Below are 21,469 nucleotides of genomic sequence, written 5' to 3' on the forward strand. Positions count from 1 at the left end.
AAGTATCGTTTGAACGTCTCGTACTACGGAGAGCGCGCTAAACTCAAAAATTCACTCAATTTTTTTTTCATTTTTTTTACAGTCAGCTCAAACGTAAAATCGAAAAAACGTAAAACGAATGAATGTAAGTAGAGGAGCGTCTGTACTATGAATAGAAGTGCCCCAAAGAACGGAACCCTGAGGAACTCCACTTGTAACATTTTTCCATCCAGAAGTTTTTCCATTTAAAACAACTCTCCATTTTCGATCATTCAACCAATTACTAGTCCAACTTAATAGACTATCACTTATTCCATGTGAAGCTAATTTAGTAAGTAGTCTTTCGTAGGGGACGATATCAAAAGCTTTTGCAAAGTTTAGATATATTAAATCTATATTGTTTCTTTTGTCATAAAATGAGATAACTAAGTTGTAGAATTCAAGTAAGTCATGCAAGAATATTTCCATCTGAAACCATGCTGACTATCACTTATCAAACAGTTACTTTCTAAATGATGTTTGATAGCATCTCTGATGATAGTTTCCATAATTTTTCCTATAGTTGAAGTCAAGCTTATAGGCCTGTAGTTATTTGGTTTCTTTTTGTCACCTTTTTTGAATATGGGAATAATGTTAGCTAGCTTCCACTCTCTTGGGAAATCTCTGGATATGATGGATTTCTTGAAAATAATTTCTAATGGAGCAACATTCATTTTTCATTTCCTTCAAGATTCTTGGATGCCAACCATCAGGCCCTGGTGTTTTATTAACTTTGAGTTTCTCTATACACCTTTTAATTTTTAATTTTTTTATGTTTACCGTAGGGAGTAAGTTTATCATAGACTTTTCACCGGTTTCAGTTTAGAGTTCACTTTGAAGTGTTTTGTTTACGAATACTGAGCTAAAATAATTGTTTAAAATACCACACATTCCTTCATTTGAATATTCAAGTTGACCGTCAGCAGATAATTGTGGACCAATGTGATTCCTAACAACCTTTTAATCTCTAATGTAACTATAGAGCTCTTTGGGATTCTCTTTAGATTTATCAGCAATATTCATTTCGTATTGTTGTTTTAATTTTTTATTGTCAATTTTTAAATCTCTCTGTATTAATACATAACTTTGGTAGTCATTAGATGCACCTGAGCACTTATATTTCTTGTAAGCCTGTCTCTTTTTAGCAATACTTTTTTCAGTTGCTTTGTCAAGCCATTTTGGGCAATTCTGATTTGGGGGACATCTGTCCTAAAAAGGAATGTAAGTATGAATCATCTTAGTGAACATATTTTGAAATATTTCCCACATCTGATCTACAGGTCTTTCGCTTAATTTTGCCCCCAATCTGTAAGCTGCAGCTCCTAACGTAGTCCCATGAACTGAGCTTTACTGAAATCAGGTATTTTAGAAACACAAGTATCTATTCTAATTTTTTTTAGTAGTTTGAATCTAAGTTGTGATCGCTATTTGCAACAGATTCACTGACTTTTACATCGGTTATCATGCTTTTGTAGCTAATGATCAATAGATCAAGTAAGTTTCCATGTCTTGTGAGCTCTTTTACATGCTGAACTAAGTAACTGTCACCAAGAAAATCAATCAAGCAACTACCTATATGGCCATGTTCAAGGGTCATCCAATCAATGTCAGTAAAATTGAAATCACCCATTATAAAAAAACCCTGGTTGCAGAAACTAGATAGTTCTTGAAATAACAGTTTGTCATCTGCTAATGATAATGTTTTTGGCCTATACATTACACCTACATTAATTTTTTGTCCATTTGTTTGGGTTAATTCTACCGGTTTCACTTTCTCTAAAACACAAGCATGGACATTGTTTTTAACTAATAAGAGAACACCCCCACCTTTCTTATGGTTTCTATCCTGATGAAAGATATCCTGCAATATTAAATTCAGCTTCAAACTCTTTTATTATTTAACCATGTCTATCATATCGAGATTTTCACTTTTGACATACGCCTGTATTTCTTGGAATTTATTTCTAATACTAAAGTACATGGTTTTAAGAAACTCATTATTATTTCTTTTTGACATGTTTGAGTTTCAATATCATGCCTTACATTATAATTTTGTTTTTCTTGACACCTTCCTCTATATTGATATTTGGTCCTTCATTGACATTCAATGCCTCATTAACATTTTTCCCATCAAAATTAACATTTCCCCCCATCACAGACATGTGGTCGCTCATGGTCATCTGATCTCTTTTGTACACTTTGTTCCCCTACATCATAGTGTTTCACACCAGCCTCCCTTCCTAAAATTATATTTTGTCCTCCTCTGACATCATATCCTACCGAGATATTTTGTCCTCCACTATCATTACATCCCATTGTGATATTTTGTCCTCCACTATCATTACATCCCATCATGATATTTTGTCCTCCACTATCATTACATCCCATCATATCCTAACCAATGTTTAGTAATTCAGTACCTCAAATTCTAAAGATCATCCAGGTCATCATTGTCATGGATGCTGATGGCCTGATTATCATTATACCTCAGGAAATTAAAAGACAACAGCAGAACCCCATATTATCTCAATATTAGGTATGGTAAAAAAAAATCTTGTTGCATATGAAAGACCACTTCATTAGAAACATTTTTTTTAATAGCTTAGAAAATAAGGGAGATACAATTTTTTTCATTATTTTTCCATTCCATTTTTTTTTTTGGCTAGACTTTACCATAACAAAGTGTGAGAATTAAGGGTGGTAATTTGTAAAGATTTTGGTAAAGAAATATATATAAACTCTAAAACACTGGTCCAATTTTATTGAAATTTTATATACTTGGGTTTCATGAGTCAACAAATCACCTGAGTATGTCAAAAACATTGTGGAACATCTCCATCATACCAAATTTGCCTTTTTATGGGAACTATCAAGTTGTCAATTTAGAGATGATCATCAGTAAAACCCAAACCGCTGCCCCAATTGACATGCAACTTGGCATGTGAAGGTTTTAGGGGTCATAAAATCACCTGAGCATATCAAAAACATTGCAGGACCTTCCTTTTATACTATTCTTACTAACACCTGTTGCCATGGCAACTACTGTCAATTTAGAGGTAATCATCCATAAAATCCAAACACCTGGCCCAATTGACAGGCAACTTGGCATATGGAGGTTTTATGGGTCAACAAATCACCTGAGCATGTCAAAAACAATGCAGGACCTTCCATTTATACTATTCTTACTAACATCTATCATGTTGCCATGACAACTATTGCCAATTTAGAGATAATCATCAATAAAATCCAAACCACTGGCCCAATTGACATGCAATTTGGCATATGAAGGTTTTATGGGTCAACAAATCACCTGAGCATGTCAAATATAATGCAGGACCTTCCTTTTATACTATTCTTACTAACACCTATCATGTTGCCATGGCAACTGTTGTCAATTTAGAAATAATCAATAAAATCCAAACCACTGGCCCAATTGACATGCAACTTGTCATGTGAAGGTTTTTGGGTAGCTGCTCATATCCTGGAGAAAATAGGTTAAAAAACAGTTTTCTTACATTAAAATATTGGTTTCTTGGTGCCTTACCTTAATATTTTTACTCAGAAAACTAATTTGCCGAGGTTGATAACCAAATCTGCGTTTGAATCGGTGAATATTTGTTTGCTTTTCAAGAATTGGGCTTTATAATAATACCTTCATATGCCAAGTTGCATGTCAATTGGGACAGCGGTTTGGATTTTATGGATTATTTCTAAATTGACAACAGCTGCCATGGCAACATGATAGGTGTTAGTAAGAATGGTATAAGAAGGTCCTGCAATGTTATTGACATGCTCAGGTGATTTGTTGACCCATAAAACCTTCACATGCCAAGTTGCATGTCAATTGGGCCAGTGGTTTGGATTTTATTGATTATTTCTAAATTGACAACAGTTGCCATGGCAACATGATAGGTGTTAGTAAGAATGGTATAAGAAGGTCCTGCAATGTTAATGACATGCTCAGGTGATTTGTTCACCCATAAAACTTTCACATGCCAAGTTGCATGTCAATTGGGACAGCGGTTTGTATTTTATTGATTATTTCTAAATTGACAACAGTTGCCATGGCAACATGAAAGGTGTCAGTAAGAATGGTATAAGAAGAAGGTCCTGCAATGTTATTGACATGCTCAGGTGATTTATTGACCCATAAAACCTTCACATACCAAGTTGCATGTCAATTGGGCCAGTGGTTTGGATTTCATTGATAATCTGAAAACTGACAACTTCATGGTTGCCATAAAAAGGCAAATATGGTATGATGGAGATGTCTCACATTGTCTTTGACATACTCATGTGATTTGTTGATCCATAAAAATCAAGTATTCCAAATTTTAATAAAATTGGACCAGTGGTTTAGAGTTAATGTGTATTTCTTTACCGAAATCTTTACAAATTACCATCCTTAATTCTAACATTTTGTTATGGTAAAGTCTAGCCAAAAATGCAGGCTAAAAAAAAAATTCAAAAAATCATATCTCCCTTATTTTTCAAGCTATTTAAAAATTTTGGTCAATTTATAGTTTCACCCAACCATAGAATTTGATATGTGGCTTATGTGTTTCTGGTGAGAAATGTTGTGATATGAAAGATAGTGTATATCATTTTCGTCGCAAATGCATACTTTTGAAGTAATTAAGTATTGAAGTTATGCACTTATGCCTACATGTCTCGAACAATCTGGGGGGACGTGTGGGAAATCGGGGTTTTTGGGTGGGGGAGACTAATAAATGGAGTAATGCGCGTTGCCAAACAGGTATAAAATGAAGAAGACTAAAGAAACCTATAAAAAACAAAAATATCCCATATCGGCGGGTACCGCACGCGGCGCCATGTTTGTTTACTATTGATTGTAAATTTTTGTGACCAGAAGCGCTAGATTAGCCGCTCGCACAAGACTTGGTAACCGTAAAGTAAACTAGACTAACCTAACCTAACGGAGGTAATGTTAGTTTACGGTTAGGAAGTCTTGCACGGCTGGAGTGGACTTCGCTAAGTGTGACACATCTAGCGAGACATTGTTTGATTCGTTGGTAAACACAAAGATGGCTACCGCTGGACTCCGGCCATAGAATGTGATTTTTAATTTTTCTTTTCTTTTTTAAATGTTTTTGTTCATTTCATACCTGTTTTGCACCGCACATTACTCCATTTATTAGTCTTCCCCACCCAAAAACCCCAATTCCCCACACGTCCCCCCATATCGTTCGGGAGATGTAGGCATAAGTGCATAACTTCAATACTTAATTACTTCAAAAGTACGCATTTGCGACGGAAATGATGTACACCATCATTCACATCACAACATTTCTCACCAGAAACACATAAGCCACATATCAAATTCTATGGTTGGGTGAAACTATAAATTGTACAAAAATTTAAAAAGCATATGGGGTAAAATTTTACTTTCGACCATTGTTGGAATATAGCAATACAAAATTAAATAGTAATTTTATAAATTAAAATGTATGAACGTAATATGCAATTATGAGTGCGGAAATGAAAAATAAAAAAAGTTGCTAAAACAGATTTCTTAAGTAACGAAGTCGTGTACTACGAATAGTACGCCATGTTTGTTATGGTAGATTCCGACGTCAGAGAAATGAAAGGACAATAAATTTGTCTAAACTAAACTAAACTAAAGTAAAGTAAAGTAAAGTAAAGTAAAGTAAAGTAAAGTAAAGTAACCTAACCTAACCTAACCGGTAAAATTTTACTTTCGACCATTGGAGGAATATAGCCATACAAAAGCTGAGAGAGTGGTTGAAAAGCCCACCAACGTCTCTCATGACGACGACGACGAGGACCAGCCGGATGATATCTAATTTGCAGGTAATGATTTATTAAACACAGGTTAGGTTAGGTTAGGTTAGGTTAGTTTAGTTTAGACAAATTTATCGTCCTTTCATTTCTCCGACATCGGCATCTACCATAACAAACGTGGCGTACCATTCGTCGTACACGACTTCGTTACTTAAGAAATCTGTTTTAGCAACTTTTTTATTTTCATTTCCGCACACAAAATTGCATATTTCGTTCATACATTTTAATTTACAAAATTACTATTTTTGTATTGCTATATTTAGGTACCCCGGAATCCGCGCGCGGCGCCACTGTCGATCATGTGTTGTTTTCATGGACAAATGTTGCGGCCCACTAGTTTTTGTTTAGTTCAATTTGAATGCTTCCCGCGCTTTGCGCATGCGCAAGATATTCAAATTACCTTGTTGTTTTGCAAGTGTAAGGCTAATTCTTGAAATAGAAACAATTTTTCAGCGACTTAAACGGAAATTTGGTTATCAAACTCGGCAACATAGTTTTCCGAGTAAAAATATTAAGGTAAGGAATGTCTAAACATAATTTTAAGTTACATAAACAAGTTTTTCAACCTATTTTCTCCCGGAATTGAGAAGCTTAATAAAATTGACTTTTTCGTGTTTGAGCTACAGCCCCCGGAATTTAGCTATATCACCCATGAATCTGATGCGTCCAGTTCGCGTTCGATTTTGTTTACTATTACCATTGACAACCAAAATCACACAATGACGGTTTTTGCTCAAATGCATAATTTATATATAAAAAATAGCATATGGTTGCATTATTTGACCTATTTTCTTTAAAATGTGTGATTTCCATGTAGAATGATCGAAGAGAAGTTACATTTTTATCCTCTACAAAATTATCAACCGGCAACCAACGTCATTGTTTGGGTTTCGTCGGCGTTGGTTGCCGGCTGATAATTTTTCAGAGGATAAAAACGTAACTTCTCTTCGATCATTTTACGTGGAAATTATCCATTTTAAAGAAAATAGGTCAAATAATGCAACCATGTGCTATTTTTTATATATAAATTATGCATTTGAGCAAAAACCGTGATTGTGTGGTTTTGGTCGACGTCGGTCGGCGTTTAGCGACAGCTTCATGGTTGCCATGAAAAGGCAAATATGGTATGATGGAGATGTCTCACTTTGTATTGACATGCTCATGTGATTTGTTGATCCATAAAACCAAAGTATTCCGAATTTTAATAAAATTGGACCAGTGGTTTAGAGTTAATGTGTATTTCTTTACCGAAATCTTTACAAATTACCACCCTTAATTCTAACACTTTGTTATGGTAAAGTCGAGCCAAAAATGCGGGCTAAGAAAATAATTCAAAAAATCGTATCTCCCTTATTTTTCAAGCTATTTCAAAAATTTAAAAAGCATTTTGTTTCTAATAAAGTTGTCTTTCATATGCAACAATAATATAAAGGTTAATTTTTTTTTGAAAATTTTGTGGGGGTACCTACTATATTGAATATTCCTACAATGGTCGAAAGTAAAATTTTACCGCATTTTGTTTCCAATAAAATTGCCTTTCTTGTGCAAAAATAATTTAAGGGTAAAAAAAAAATTGAAAATTTTGTGCCCGTACCTAACCAATCCAATGGCAAAGCTTTGTTGTCATGATTGTGAAGACTTGGTTGTCTGCAACCTAAATAAAGCTGCTTGGATGTTTGCTGCATATTGCTGCTTCACCTGCTGTTTGTTTTGGACTAGGCTGCCTTCCTCAACAGACATTCACCTCTTGCTCAAAGCCATTTTCACCCCCATCTGAATTTACATTAACATTTGATTTGGCATGTTGATGTTATGATGTTGCTATTTAAAATTATGACTTTCACTTTGTGTGGAAATAGTTCAAATGTACAACTTGGCAACAAAAACATTTTTACACTACTATGAATCAATTGGGACTGCTACCTGTAGTATGTAAAGATCTTGAGTGATTAAGATGAATTCTTGACAAATGTAATGCCTTTGAAACAACCCTTGCAGAAGATGCCATGCTGATTGTTTGTTTACATGGTTTAGGTTCACCATTCAAGTTGTCTGTTGAGAAGCGCTTCGATTTTGTTTCATTTTCCGTTATTTGTTTTATTCGTTTATACTACTTCCCCGTTACATACTTTTCAGAGTTTATGTAAATGTTCTTTGTTACGTTAGATAGATAGATAGGCTTTATTTGGCAATGAATCAATGTACATGAAGTGCAAATAATGACAAGAACACATAGTATGGAATAATAAATGCAAATTGCCGAGGATAACACAAAAAGCATGTACGCATATTTCCATTGTGGTTCTCATCAGATTGTTATTCTACACTAAGTCACACTGACAACATACGTAGGGGGCAGTGCTTCCACACCAAAAAATTTCGTTACCACAGACAGTTGTGTCAATTACCCTAAATCATAACTTTATTTAATATATATATATATATATATATATATATATATATATATATATATATATATATATATATATATATATATATATATATATATATATATATGTGTGTGTGTGTGTGTGTGTGTGTTGTTATAGCCAACTGTGAATCAAACGATTTTCAAATCGCCCGCCTACTACTCACTGCTTCGAACCAAGATCTAAGGAATAACAGGTCTAACCACTTCCGACCGAATTTCGAGGGAGTTGGCGCAGCGGGCCCGTGAACGTCACCTGGCTGTTCAAAGTGAGGTTCGCGGGTCCTATAGCTGTCAGTTGAAGCTGGTGCGTCGTTCGGGTATGTTGTTGCCTTCGCTCGCACCGCTCCACGCAATTAGTTATATTCTGACAAATATGATATAAAATATATATATAAATATATATAAAATATTATAGTTCCTGTCTATATATATGAATATATAATATATATATATATATAAAATATTATAGTTCCTGTCTTCCTTGGCGTTTCACAGTTTTCTTCAGTGTTTCACAAAGAGAAAACGGACCCAACCTAATGACGTCAGAAGCTGCGCACAATAATTCAAACGGTCTGACCTGTTTATTTAGACCTTGCTTCGAACAAGACTCATAACCAATATACGTCAGTACAACGTATGAGTTCGAACCTGGCCATGAAGCTTTGACCCCGCCTACCTCGGGTATAAAAAGAGCCTCCCCGGCTGTCCACCCCCCCACCACAGACGTCGGCAGCTCTTAGCAGCAGACAGTCCGTATTTGCACGAGCATAGTTATACTCGCTAGGGCTACTCTCTAGAGTTAACTTGTTCACGCAATCCAACTTTACGTTGGATAGCCTTGTTGGTAGTTAACACTGCCACCCACTTCTGGGCATTTCCCAGCACTTTGACCTTATACCATTTTCTCGTCATTTCGTAGCTCTCCGGGATCCGCACGAGCCCTTGTTGGCTCGTGAGACTTCTTCGTCGTCCGGCCCGGCGAAATCTAGTAAATTCTGTCGTAGTTTATTTGTATAGACCTCGTACCCACTGGGCACACAGTGGTCCTACTACGCGGCTGTCACCAGTCGCCAAAGGAAGCTGTGTGACCCCCGTTATATTATATTTTGCTCTGCTGAGCACATTTTTCTGTGTACCAGGGGGCTCGTCCCCCCACCCCAACGCGCAGGATGGAGTCCTCAACTCCATCCCTGCAAACTAGGAAGACTTCCCCTGACGACCCTAATATCGACCCGGACAAGGCTAGACATGTGTTTCTACATTCCGACCAAACCCGATTAGCTGACCTCAATCCATTTATGCTTAAAAAATGTCTGTCTCAATTTACCAATGATATTAGCCAAGTTAAAAAACTTAGAAGCGGAGACCTCCAAGTTACCACCAACTCTGGGAAAGCTACACGCGATCTCCTCAAGGCCAGGAAGTTTCATTCCTTCGATGTTGTTACATCCCTCCCTAGGTCACTCAACTCCTGCAGAGGAGTAATCCACTGCAGAGATTTGATGACCATGGACGAGTGTGACATCCTTGAAGAGATGAAATCTGAAGGCATTCTAGATGTTAAGTTTATCACGCGACTGGACCGGGAAAAGAACATGCGAGTGAACACGCCTCTCATAATCCTCACGTTCAATTCCACAACCCTCCCTGATCATGTCAAAATTGGATATATCCATGTCCCAACACGACCATATGTCCCCAACCCTTTGCGCTGCAACAAATGCTTTAAATATGGTCACCTAGCCAAATTCTGCAGCAAGCAAACGGTCGTATGCGGTAAATGTGCAGGCGAACATCCTATGGATGCTTGCTCTGCAAAGGTGTTTCAATGTGTTAACTGTCCCTCCAATAACAACCATGCATCCACCTCCCGAGACTGTCCCACTTTCAATATAGAGAAACAAATTTGTACCGAGAAAGCAACTTGTGGCATATCCTTTTACGAAGCAAGGAAGCGTGTGATGGAAAGACTAGTTACCCCAACTAGTACCTCCGGAGCAACTTCCTATGCTTCAGCAGTAAAAAAAAACCTACAGAACCATTGAAACGCAAACTGAGAGCAAGCACTCCAAGGACAAAGAACACCGCCAAAGTAACAGGCAAACTCACTCGCACCTTCCTTCCCCGGCCATCCCAGAGCCTTCCAAACGTGTGCCCACACGTACTGAAGAGGATGTCAATATGGAGATCTCCGTTTCCCAAAAACGACTTTTAAGTCCTATTACCAGCCCAGACCGTTCATCCGGGGCTAAACACACCTCTCCCACTAAGGCCAAGAAAGGAAGAAACCGAAGCAGATAAAAAAAATAAATAAATAAATAAATAAATAAATAAATAAATACATACATACATATACCAAGGCTTTTTCCCCCTTCCAAGGGAGGTAGCCAAAAAGGGAAAGGCATAAAAACACTCCCACCCATTTCATCCCTGAATACACTCCACACCCCTCCCACCCTTCCTCTCATCTGAGCACCTCCTGGATGACGGGTCATCCCTGCACCCTGCCCACCGCCCTGGGTCAGAAGCAGTGTCGCAAGACACAGTACATCCACAGCGAGGCCGCTTCATTTAATCGGCGACCCCCCCTCTCCGTCCCCCTTTGCATATAAGGCGAGGACGGGGAGAAATCCCTTCGGGCTGCGTCAAAATTTACTCACACATACTACCCCACCCCCCACTTCCCCGCCCATTCCTCCTCATGCAGTCACAACATCATCCATATACAACCATTCTCCACTCACCTCTGTCTTCCGTCCTCTCCCTTCCTTCCTCAACAGACATTCCCCTCTTCCCCAAAGCCCCCTTTACCCCATCCATCCACCTCATCCTAGGATGTCCCCTCATGTTCACTCCCTCCACATCTGCCTTCCATACCTCTTTTACTAGTCTTTCTTCACTCATTCTTTCCATGTGTCCAAACCATCCTAATATTCTTTCATCAACCCTATCTCCCAAATCCTTTTTCACCCCTGTTCTCCTCCTCACCTCCTCATTTCTCACTCTATCTAGCCTAGTAACCCCCATCATACTTCTCAGACACCTCATCTCAAACACATTCAAACTCCTTCTCTCTTCTTCTCTTATGTTCCACGTTTCTGCCCCATACAGTGCTGTTGGCACAATCACTCCTTCATACAGTCTCCTCTTAGCATCCATTCCCAAATGTCTATTCCTCATTACACTCTTTAAACCACCAAGGCATTTACTCGCTTCTCTCAATCTACATTCTACCTCCACATTCACTCCACCTTTTCCTGCTACACTTGCACCCAAGTATCTAAAACTATCCACTTCCTCCAGTCGCTCTCCCTTAATGTTCACTTCCAGTCTACTGCCACTTTCACCCCTTGTACATCTCATCACCTTACTTTTACCCACATTTATCTTTAGCTTTCTTCTATCACATACTCTCCCAAACTCTGCCACCAGCTTCCTCAATCCCTCCTCTGACCCTGCCACAAGCGCAGTGGCGTCCGCAAACAACAGCTGGCTCACCTCCCACTTTTCTCCATTTTCTTTAACCATCTCCAATCCCTGACTCACTACCCTAGCATTCACCTCTCGCACCACCCCATCCATGTATAAGTTGAACAGCCAGGGCGACATAACGCATCCTTGACGAAGTCCCACCTTTACTTCAAACCACTCACTCTCTCCATTTCTAATCCTAACACATGCTCTACTACTCTCATAAAAACTCTTGACAGCTCCCAAAAGCTTTCCTCCTATCCCATAAATCTGCATAACCTCCCACAGTGCCTTTCTGTCTACCCTATCATAAGCCTTTTCCAGATCCATGAAAGCCCAAAAAACATCCTTCCCCTTTCCTATAGCTTTCTCACATATCTGTCTTACCACAAAGATCTGATCTACACAACCTCTACCCGTCCTAAATCCACACTGTTCCTCACCAATTACTCCCTCTGTTCCTCTCCTAATCCTCTCAATTAAGATCCTCCCATAAGCCTTCCCTACTACACTCAACAGGCTAATCCCTCTGAAATTACTACATTCACACTTGTCCCCTTTTCCCTTGTAAAGAGGAACTATACAGGCACTACTCCAGTCCTCCGGTACTCTACCCTCTCTCCAGCAAACATTAAATAACCTCACCAACCAGTCCACCATCACTGCACCTCCCTTTTTCAGACATTCTGCATGACATCCATCCAGACCAGGTGCCTTACCTGCTTTCATCATCTTTACAGCTGCCTTCACCTCATCCTTCCTTATTTCTCCTACATTTTCCTCACTCATCACTCTCATTTTCTTCGCATTTCCCACTGCAGCTATCTTTCCTTCCCTATCCTCCTTCACATTCAGCAACTCCCTAAAGTATTCTGCCCATCTTCCCCTCACTGCCATCTCTTCCATTATCAACTCTCCATCTGTACCTTTTACCTTTTCTTCCCTACTTGATTCGCCTCCTCTTCCTCTCTTAATTTCTTTCCAAAACATCTTTTTATTACTTTCAAAATTTTCTGTCATACTCCTACCCCATTTCACATCTGCTCTCCTCTTTGCCTCCTTTACCTTTTGCTTTACTTCTCTTTTCTTTTCTTTGTACGTCTCATATGACTCCCCTGTCCTCTTTTGTAACCAATCTGTGAATGCTCGCTTCTTCTCTTCTACAGCCTTCTTTGTTTCCTCATCCCACCATTCACTACCCTTTCTTCTATTTCCCCCTGTCCTTCTTGTTCCACACACCATCCTTGCACACTTTAAGACTCCCTCCTTGAACCATCCCCATTCCTCCTCCACACCCATCTCTGCTCTATCCTTTACTCCCTCCCACTCCTCCTTCAGCTTCTTTTCGTACTCCTTCTCCTTTTCCTTTTCATTCAAGGAGTTCACTCTAAGAACCTCCCTACCTTTTGTCCCTTTCCTCCTTCTCCATCTATCCTCCACTCTCAGCTTACCTTCCACCAAAAAATGATCTGATATTCCCCCACCCTCTCCCCTTAGCACATGTACATCCTTAACGCTTCCTATCATAATCCTATTTACCACTACATAATCCATTAGCGCTCTATCTACCACCCTTCCCTCCACCACCCTCTCCCATGTGTACTTATGCTTGACTTTCTTCCGAAACACTGTATTTGCTATCATCAACTCTCTTTCTAGACACATTTCCACCATCAACTCTCCACTACGATTCTTTCCTGGAACTCCACACTTCCCAACCACTCCATCGATTGGACCATTTCCCACCCTAGCATTAAGGTCTCCCAGTACTATTACATTGACATTTCTTCCTAAACCCTCTATGCACTCATTTAAATCTATCCAAAAGGCCTCCCTTTCTTCCATGTTCTTCTCACTGCCCGGCCCATATGCACTTACAAAGACCCACATCTCCTTTCCCAGTTTCACCTTCATCCACATTATCCTTGAGGAAACCTCCTTCCACTCCACTACCCCTTTACCTATCTCCTCACTTACTAGAATAGCCACCCCTTCCCTCCCTCGCCCTCTCTTCACTCCTGATAACCTCCCACTTACACTCCCAAACTTACACTCACCCTTCCCTTTCAACTTAGTTTCACTCAAAGCCAACACATCCAACTTTCTTCTCACAAACATACTACCTATCTCTTCCCTTTTACTCTCATCTGTACCACATCCACGCACATTAAAAGACCCAAACCTTAGGGTGCTGGCCCGAGGCCCTCCAGCACCCCTTATGCCTTTCCTTTGATTTTTAGGAATTTGCCCCTTGGGGCTACAGGGAGAAGGATGCCTAGTCCCTCTCCCCGTCCCTTTCTTCTCGCCTCTTACGATCCAAGTGGGAAAACTTGGTGGCAGTATTCTTTTCCCCCACCACAGGGAAATTCCCCCAATCAGAAAGAGAATACTCAGAGAAATGGTACAGGACAGCAACAAGGGGTTGGGGGACAGCATAACGGAGGGACAGTCGTAGTATAAAAGTGTCATCATTTCTCTATGAACAGAATTTCTTCTATCATAGACAAAATTATGTGTGGCTCTGGTCCGTAGGGGCGCCCCATATAGACCCTAAAGTATCGACTGCATGCTACTTTGCCACAATAACAAGCAACCAATGCCCCAGACGGGGAGCAACCAATACCCCAGACGGGGAAATAAATAAATAAATAAATAAATAAATTAATTAATTAATTAATAAAAAATAAAAAAAAATGAAAATAATCCAGAGGAATTGCCGAGGTATTAGAAGTAAATTAAATGACTTAATAATTTTTAACTCGCTCAACAACCCCTCAGTTATTTGTCTACAAGAGACTCATCTTAACCCCAGTGTTGAGTTCAAATTAAAGAACTACACCACCTATAGGAAGGACAGGTTGGCGCCTGGAGGGGGGTCGCAGTTGCAGTCAGCGACTGCCTTCCCCAAGTGGAACTACCACTGGCCACCACCTTGGAAGCAGTCGCTATAAAAACGAAACTGCACAACAAACTCGTAACCATCTGCTCCCTTTACCTACCTCCCGACCCTCGTTTTCCATTAGAGGAACTAAACGGGTTGATTGAACAACTACCCCACCACAAACTGATAGTGGGTGATTTCAACTCCCACCATCGCATGTGGGGTAGCAACAAAACCTCTCCTCGAGGGGAGCAGATGGAAGAAGTGCTCAACACCAACAACCTGGTCCTCCTAAACACTGGCAGTCCCACTCGAGTAGACAATACTAGGGGTTCATTTTCATGTATAGATTTATCCATATCATCTCCTGCGTTGGCTGACAACACGCAATGGAAGACGCATGATGACACCATGCTCAGCGATCATTTCCCAGTAATATTAAAAATAGGGGGTGACCACGCTACGGCTCCTCCAGCCTACGGAGACAACCCACCCCCTCCCTGTCCCAAATTTAACATCAAAAAAGCCAACTGGGAAATGTATCGCACAACCACCAACGTCAACATCACAGGGGATAATATGGATGACAAAATATTCAATTTATCCAACTCTATTTTGAATTCAGCTATTAAGCATATACCAAAAACCTCGGTATTTCACAAGCATAGAGTTCCCTGGTGGACATCAGACTGCAGAAAAGCACTTTGCAAGCGGAATAGTGCTTACCGGACTTTTAAAAATAACCCTATTGCACCAAATTTTATTACTTTTAAAAAGACGCAAGCAGAGGCCCGTAGAACAATAAAACAAGCCAAACGAAAGTCTTGGCATGATTACATCTCCACAATAAACGCAAACACCCCTCTATCACAAATCTGGTCAGCCGTCCGTAAAATCGACGGCAAATACACACCAAACATTAAGACCCTAACTATTGGAAACACGTTTGTAGATGCTCCCCTGGACATCGCAAACACAATCGCAGACACATTTACGCAAACAAGCAACACGAATAACTATTCACCAACCTTTTTACAACACAAACAAAGACGGGAAGCAGAACCTCTGATCTTCCATACACAGACACACCACGATTATAACACCCCCTTCCAACTACACGAGCTTCAACAAGCCTTAAGCTCGTGTAGAGGAACCTCTGCTGGCCCAGATGAGATTAGGTATGAGATGCTGCAACATTTGAATTCAATTTCACTGAAAAAATTATTAGAAATATACAATGCAATTTGGATTAGTCAAGAATTCACAAAAACATGGAGACATGCCCACGTCATACCTATTCTCAAAAAGGGGAAGGACCCAAAGAGTCCTTCCTCTTATCGCCCTATAGCGCTTACCAACTGCTTATGCAAAGTATTAGAACGTATGGCCAATAACAGATTAAAATTCATCGTAGAGTCTCAAAATTTAATAGTTCCTGCCCAATGTGGTTTCAGGAAAAATAGAAGTAGTCTTGACCATTTGGTCAACTTAGAACAAGATATCCTCTCCTCCTTCGAGAGGAAAGAATATCTTGTTGCTTGCTTTTTAGATTTAGAAAGAGCCTACGACATGGCATGGCGACGTGGTATCCTCAAAAAACTCTATGCCCTTGGCCTTAGAGGGAATCTCCCTATTTTCATTCAAAATTTTCTAAAAGACCGTACATTTTCGGTCAAAAATCAAAATTTCTTTTCAACAGTACGCACACAAGAAAATGGCGTACCACAGGGAAGTGTGTTAAGTCCCACATTGTTTATGTTGCTCATAAACGATATTCTACCCGCTCCACCTCGGAACCTTAAATACTCATTATACGCTGACGACGTCGGAATCTGGCATTCCTCACCGAACGCCAAGTTTTCCGGCTCTCGTGTACAACTGGCCCTGGACTCGCTCCAGGACTGGTCTGACAAATGGGGATTTAAGTTTTCGGAATTAAAGTCAACAGTAATTATATTTTCACGCAGAGCCCAGGCAGAAATAAATCTGCAATTACATGGTAACCCCATTCCAGTACAAAATTCAACCTTTTTCCTTGGCCTGAAACTGGACTCCAGGCTAAACTGGAAGGCCCATGTAAAATACCTAGTTGATGCGTGCAACAAGAGAATTAATTTGCTACGTAAACTAACGGGCACAAATTGGGGAGCAACACCAACCACGTTACAACCCCTGAACATCATCCAAAACAAAGGCCTCAGAATAGCACTTGGAGCCTTACGCTGCACAAGGATCGAGAGGCTGGAGGTCGAAGCAAACGTACCCCCCCTCCACTACAGGCGCGAACTCCTTACAATCCGATACGTTGCCAAAGTGCTCCGTATCCCTAGACATCCCTGCAAGGATACCATCAAACAACACGAGCACTTCACCAACTCCAGCCTAAATCCCCTTTCCATCAGGATCCGATCCTTGTGTGACCAATATTCAGTGCCACTGTGGTCAATAGAACGGATGGAAGCCACCCACTTACAACCGTGGAAAAGCATCGCCCTCAAGATTAACATTCAAGAACTCAACAAAAAGTCTTCCACAGAAGAACTCAAACAGAAGACCCTGGAGAACATCCATAAGTACAATGACCACAGGGCACTGTACACTGATGGCTCCAAGTGCGGCCCCAAAACTGGGACAGGGTTATACTGCAACCAAACCCGGATGATGTTCAGATTGCCGGACCATACGAGCATATATATCGCCGAACTCTACGGTATATATCAAGCCTTAGAATATGCTCAATCTGACACACATAGTAATTTCGTCATATTCACAGATTCACTAAGTGCACTTCAGTCAATTAAGTCAGGTAACCATATGGAGAACTTCCTCTTGGGCAAAATCATTAGCACATTGTCGATAACTAACAAGTCCATTACTCTCTCTTGGGTTCCCAGTCACATTGGGATCTTCGGGAATGAGAAAGCGGACACCTTAGCCAAAACTGCCTTAGAAAAAGACTCTATTACAGACATACCCCTGGACATAGGAACCTTCAATTCTATATTAAGAAAACAATTACACACCCACTGGCAACTCCAGTGGAACAACCTTGACATCTCTCACAAACAAAAAGAACACATAACAGATTGGTCGACATCATACAGAAATAACAGACAGGAGGAAATCGCCATAGCAAGACTGAGGATGAACTCGACCCGCCTCACCCACCTAAGCCCATACATTAACGGCGTATTTCCTCCCCAATGCAACACCTGCAACACTACACTATCCATAAGACACATACTCCTACACTGCTCCAGATACAACACACAGCGCCAAGCGCTTATACAACACTGCAAAATTAAGAAAATTCAGCTAAGCACCACAAATCTTTTGACCGACGACCGTTTACTTATTGACAAAGTAGTATTTTATTTGCGCACTACAGGACTATTGTGGAAATTATAATGGTAGAATAAAAAGGATCGCAGGTTCACACCGGGCTTAATGACCTCATTATAGGTCGATAGCCTTAAAGATAAAAAAAAAAAAAAAGTCCACCCCCCGCATCAGACGTCGGCAGCTCTTAGCAGCAGACAGTCCGTACTTGCACGAGCATAGTTATACTCGCTAGGGCTACTCCCTAGAGTTAACTTGTTCACGCAATCCAACTTTACGTTGGATAGCCTTGTTGGTAGTTAACACTGCCACCCACTTCTGGGCATTTCCCAGCACTTTGACCTTATACCATTTTCTCGTCATTTCGTAGCTCTCCGGGATCCGCACGAGCCCTTGTTGGCTCGTGAGTCTTCTTCGTCGTCCGGCCCGGCGAAATCTAGAAACATTCTATCGTAGTTTAGAGTAGTGTAGAAACCGAAACCACTTGGCACACAGTGTGTCCTACTACGCGGCTGTCACCAGTCGCCAAAGGAAGCTGTGTGACCCCTTTATATTATTTTCTTTGGCTCTGCTGGGCACACTTTATTTTTGTGTAACAGGGGGCTCGTCCCCCCACCCCAACGCGCAGGATGGAGTCCTCAACTCCATCCCTGCCAACTAGGAAGACTTCCCCTGACGACCCCAATATCGACCCGGACAAGGCTAGACACGTGCTTCTTCATTCTGACCAGACCCGATTAGCTGACCTCAACCCATTTATGCTTAAGAAATGTCTTTCACAATTTACAAATGATATTAGCCAAGTTAAAAAACTTAGAAGCGGAGACCTCCAAGTTACCACCAACTCAGGGAGAGCTACACGCGATTTCCTTAAGGCTAGGAAGTTTAATTCCTTCGATGTTGTTACATCCCTCCCTAGGTCACTCAACTCCTGCAGAGGAGTAATCCACTGCAGAGATTTGATGACCATGGAAGAATGTGACATCCTCGATGAGATGAAATCTGAAGGAATATTAGATGTCAAATTTATAACGCGAATGGACCGAGAAAAGAACATGCGAGTGAACACGCCCCTCATAATTCTCACTTTCAACTCAACAACCCTCCCTGACCACGTCAAAATTGGATACATTCATGTCCCAACACGACCATATGTCCCTAACCCGTTACGCTGCAACAAATGCTTCAAATATGGTCACCTTGCCAAATTCTGCAGCAAACAATCAGTCGTATGCGGTAAGTGTGCAGGCGAACATCCTACGGATGCTTGCTCTACTAACGTGTTTCAATGTGTTAACTGTCCCTCCAATAACAGCCATGCATCCACCTCCCGAGACTGTCCCACTTTCAAGATAGAAAAACAAATTTGTACGGAAAAAGCAACTTGTGGCATATCCTTTTACGAAGCAAGGAAGCGTGTGATGGAAAGACTAGTTACCCCAACTAGTACCTCCGGAGCAACTTCCTATGCTTCGCCAAATTCTGCAGCAAACAATCAGTCGTATGCGGTAAGTGTGTAGGCGAACATCCTACGGATGCTTGCTCTACTAACGTGTTTCAATGTGTTAACTGTCCCTCCAATAACAGCCATGCATCCACCTCCCGAGACTGTCCCACTTTCAAGATAGAAAAACAAATTTGTACGGAAAAAGCAACTTGTGGCATATCCTTTTACGAAGCAAGGAAGCGTGTGATGGAAAGACTAGTTACCCCAACTAGTACCTCCGGAGCAACTTCCTATGCTTCGGCAGTAAAGAAATTTTTTAGAACCATTGAAACACAAACAGAGAGCAAACACTCCAACAAGGAAAAAGATCAACGCCCAACTACCAAGCAAACTCACTCGCACCTTCCTTCCCCGGCCATCCCAGAGCTTCCCAAGCGTGTGCTTACACGTACGGAAGAGGATGTCCACATCAAAGACTATATAGGAAAGATGGGAAAGCTTCTATCTTTTACTAATAAGAAAACGTCATCCATCCAGCGTGAATGCGCGCCATCTATCGACAGAGCCGCAAACTATAAATCGGAAGTGGCGTAGTGCGCTTTCAAATCATACTTAACTTATTATTTCTGTAATATCATGTTTTTCTTGTTTGTGATTGTGCTTATGTTTGAACTTTGTATACTTATTCAAGTATCTACACAAATTATACAAACAAGGATAGTAAAAGTTTGGTATACATGAGATTCTTTTATTTGCAACAAAGCAATACTGTCTTGTAAAGAACATATACCAAACAAATAAAAGAAATAACATTATTCAACTTCAAAAATTAACCATACATCAGGCAACCAAAACATGCAATCAGATATTAAATACCAAACAAAACATTGGAAAATCAGTAATCAAAAACAATAATATGAAACAAAATTAAACAAAGAAGCAGACATAACTTGCATATTAAGCAAAAATAAAGCAAAAAATGTTAACAGAACAAAGGAAAACCCCAAACGCAAACAAACAAAAATATATACATATGTAGCAAGACAGGTACTGTATTGTAAAAAACATAGACAAAAATAAAAGGATGAACATGCAAGAAATAAGTCACAAAATCAAACAAGATTTGCAATCATACATAAAATAATTTTGCAGAGGATAAAAACATAACTTCTTTGATCAAATTACATGGAAATCACACATTTTAGAGTAAATAGGTAAAATAATGCAACCATATGCTAGTTTTTTATATGAAATTATGCATTTGAGCAAAAACCGTCCTTGTTTGAGATTTGGTCGCCTACGAGTGAGTCGGACGGCATTCGTAGCTGCGGTTGGTAATTTTGCAGAGCATAAAAACGTAATTTCATTGATCAAATGACATGGAAATCACACATTTTAAATAAAATAAGTCAAATAATGCAACCATATGCTAGTTTTTTTTTTACACAAAATCGTGCATTTGAGTATAAACCGTCCTTGTTCGGCGTTGGTCGGCTATTAGTGAGTCGGACGGCATTCGTAGCTGTGGTTGGTAATTTTGCAGAGGATAAATGCGTAAATTTTCTTTGATCAAATTGCATGAAAATCACACATTTTAAAGAAAATAGGTCAAATAATGTAACCATATGCTAATTTTTATATAAAATTATGCATTTGAGCAAAAGCCGTCATTGTTTGGGTTTGGTCGGCGTTGGTCGACTTAGGTAATTTTGCAGACGATAAAAACGTAACTTTTCTTTGATCAAATTACATGATAATCACACATTTAAAAAGAAAATTTGTCAAATAATGCAACCACATGCTAATTTCTATATAAAATTATGCATTTGAGCAAAAGCCGTCATTATTTGGGTTTGGTCGGCGTTGGTCGACGTTTATTGAGACCGTAAAAGAACAAGCATAACACAGAGAAATCATTTAACAAAAACCGTTAAATTTTAAAACTACCAAAGAACTTTAAGAAGCAGTCACAACCTACCAAAAAAAAAAAAAAAAAAAGAAACATACATGCGATTCAACTTTTTTTTTGCTGTGTATTTGGCCATTTATTCAAAATTAA

General features: G+C 39.9%; 1 protein-coding gene across 6 annotated transcripts in view; it reads right to left on the bottom strand.

Moving 5' to 3' along the window:
• Positions 1-8,145, bottom strand: part of mRpL44 (mitochondrial ribosomal protein L44) — a 128,272-nt gene extending 120,127 nt beyond the window's left edge. The window contains exons 1-2 of one of the 6 annotated variants that reach the window (XM_076210310.1): positions 7,765-7,899; positions 7,436-7,614 (exon numbers count right to left, since the gene is read on the bottom strand). In XM_076210310.1, coding sequence (XP_076066425.1) covers positions 7,436-7,526 — 91 coding nt within the window. In that variant the 5' untranslated portion in view covers positions 7,527-7,614; positions 7,765-7,899. Of the gene's footprint in view, positions 1-7,435; positions 7,615-7,764; positions 7,926-8,126 lie in introns of those variants that run through there. The other 5 variants (XM_076210313.1, XM_076210311.1, XM_076210308.1 and 2 more) reach the window with 5 other exon arrangements.
• Between the last annotated feature and the right edge of the window lie 13,324 nt (positions 8,146-21,469).

This window comes from Oratosquilla oratoria, chromosome 27 (genome assembly GCF_046742065.1).
Source record: "Oratosquilla oratoria isolate Oo_2021 chromosome 27, ASM4674206v1, whole genome shotgun sequence".
In the NCBI taxonomy this organism is placed as follows: domain Eukaryota; kingdom Metazoa; phylum Arthropoda; class Malacostraca; order Stomatopoda; family Squillidae; genus Oratosquilla; species Oratosquilla oratoria.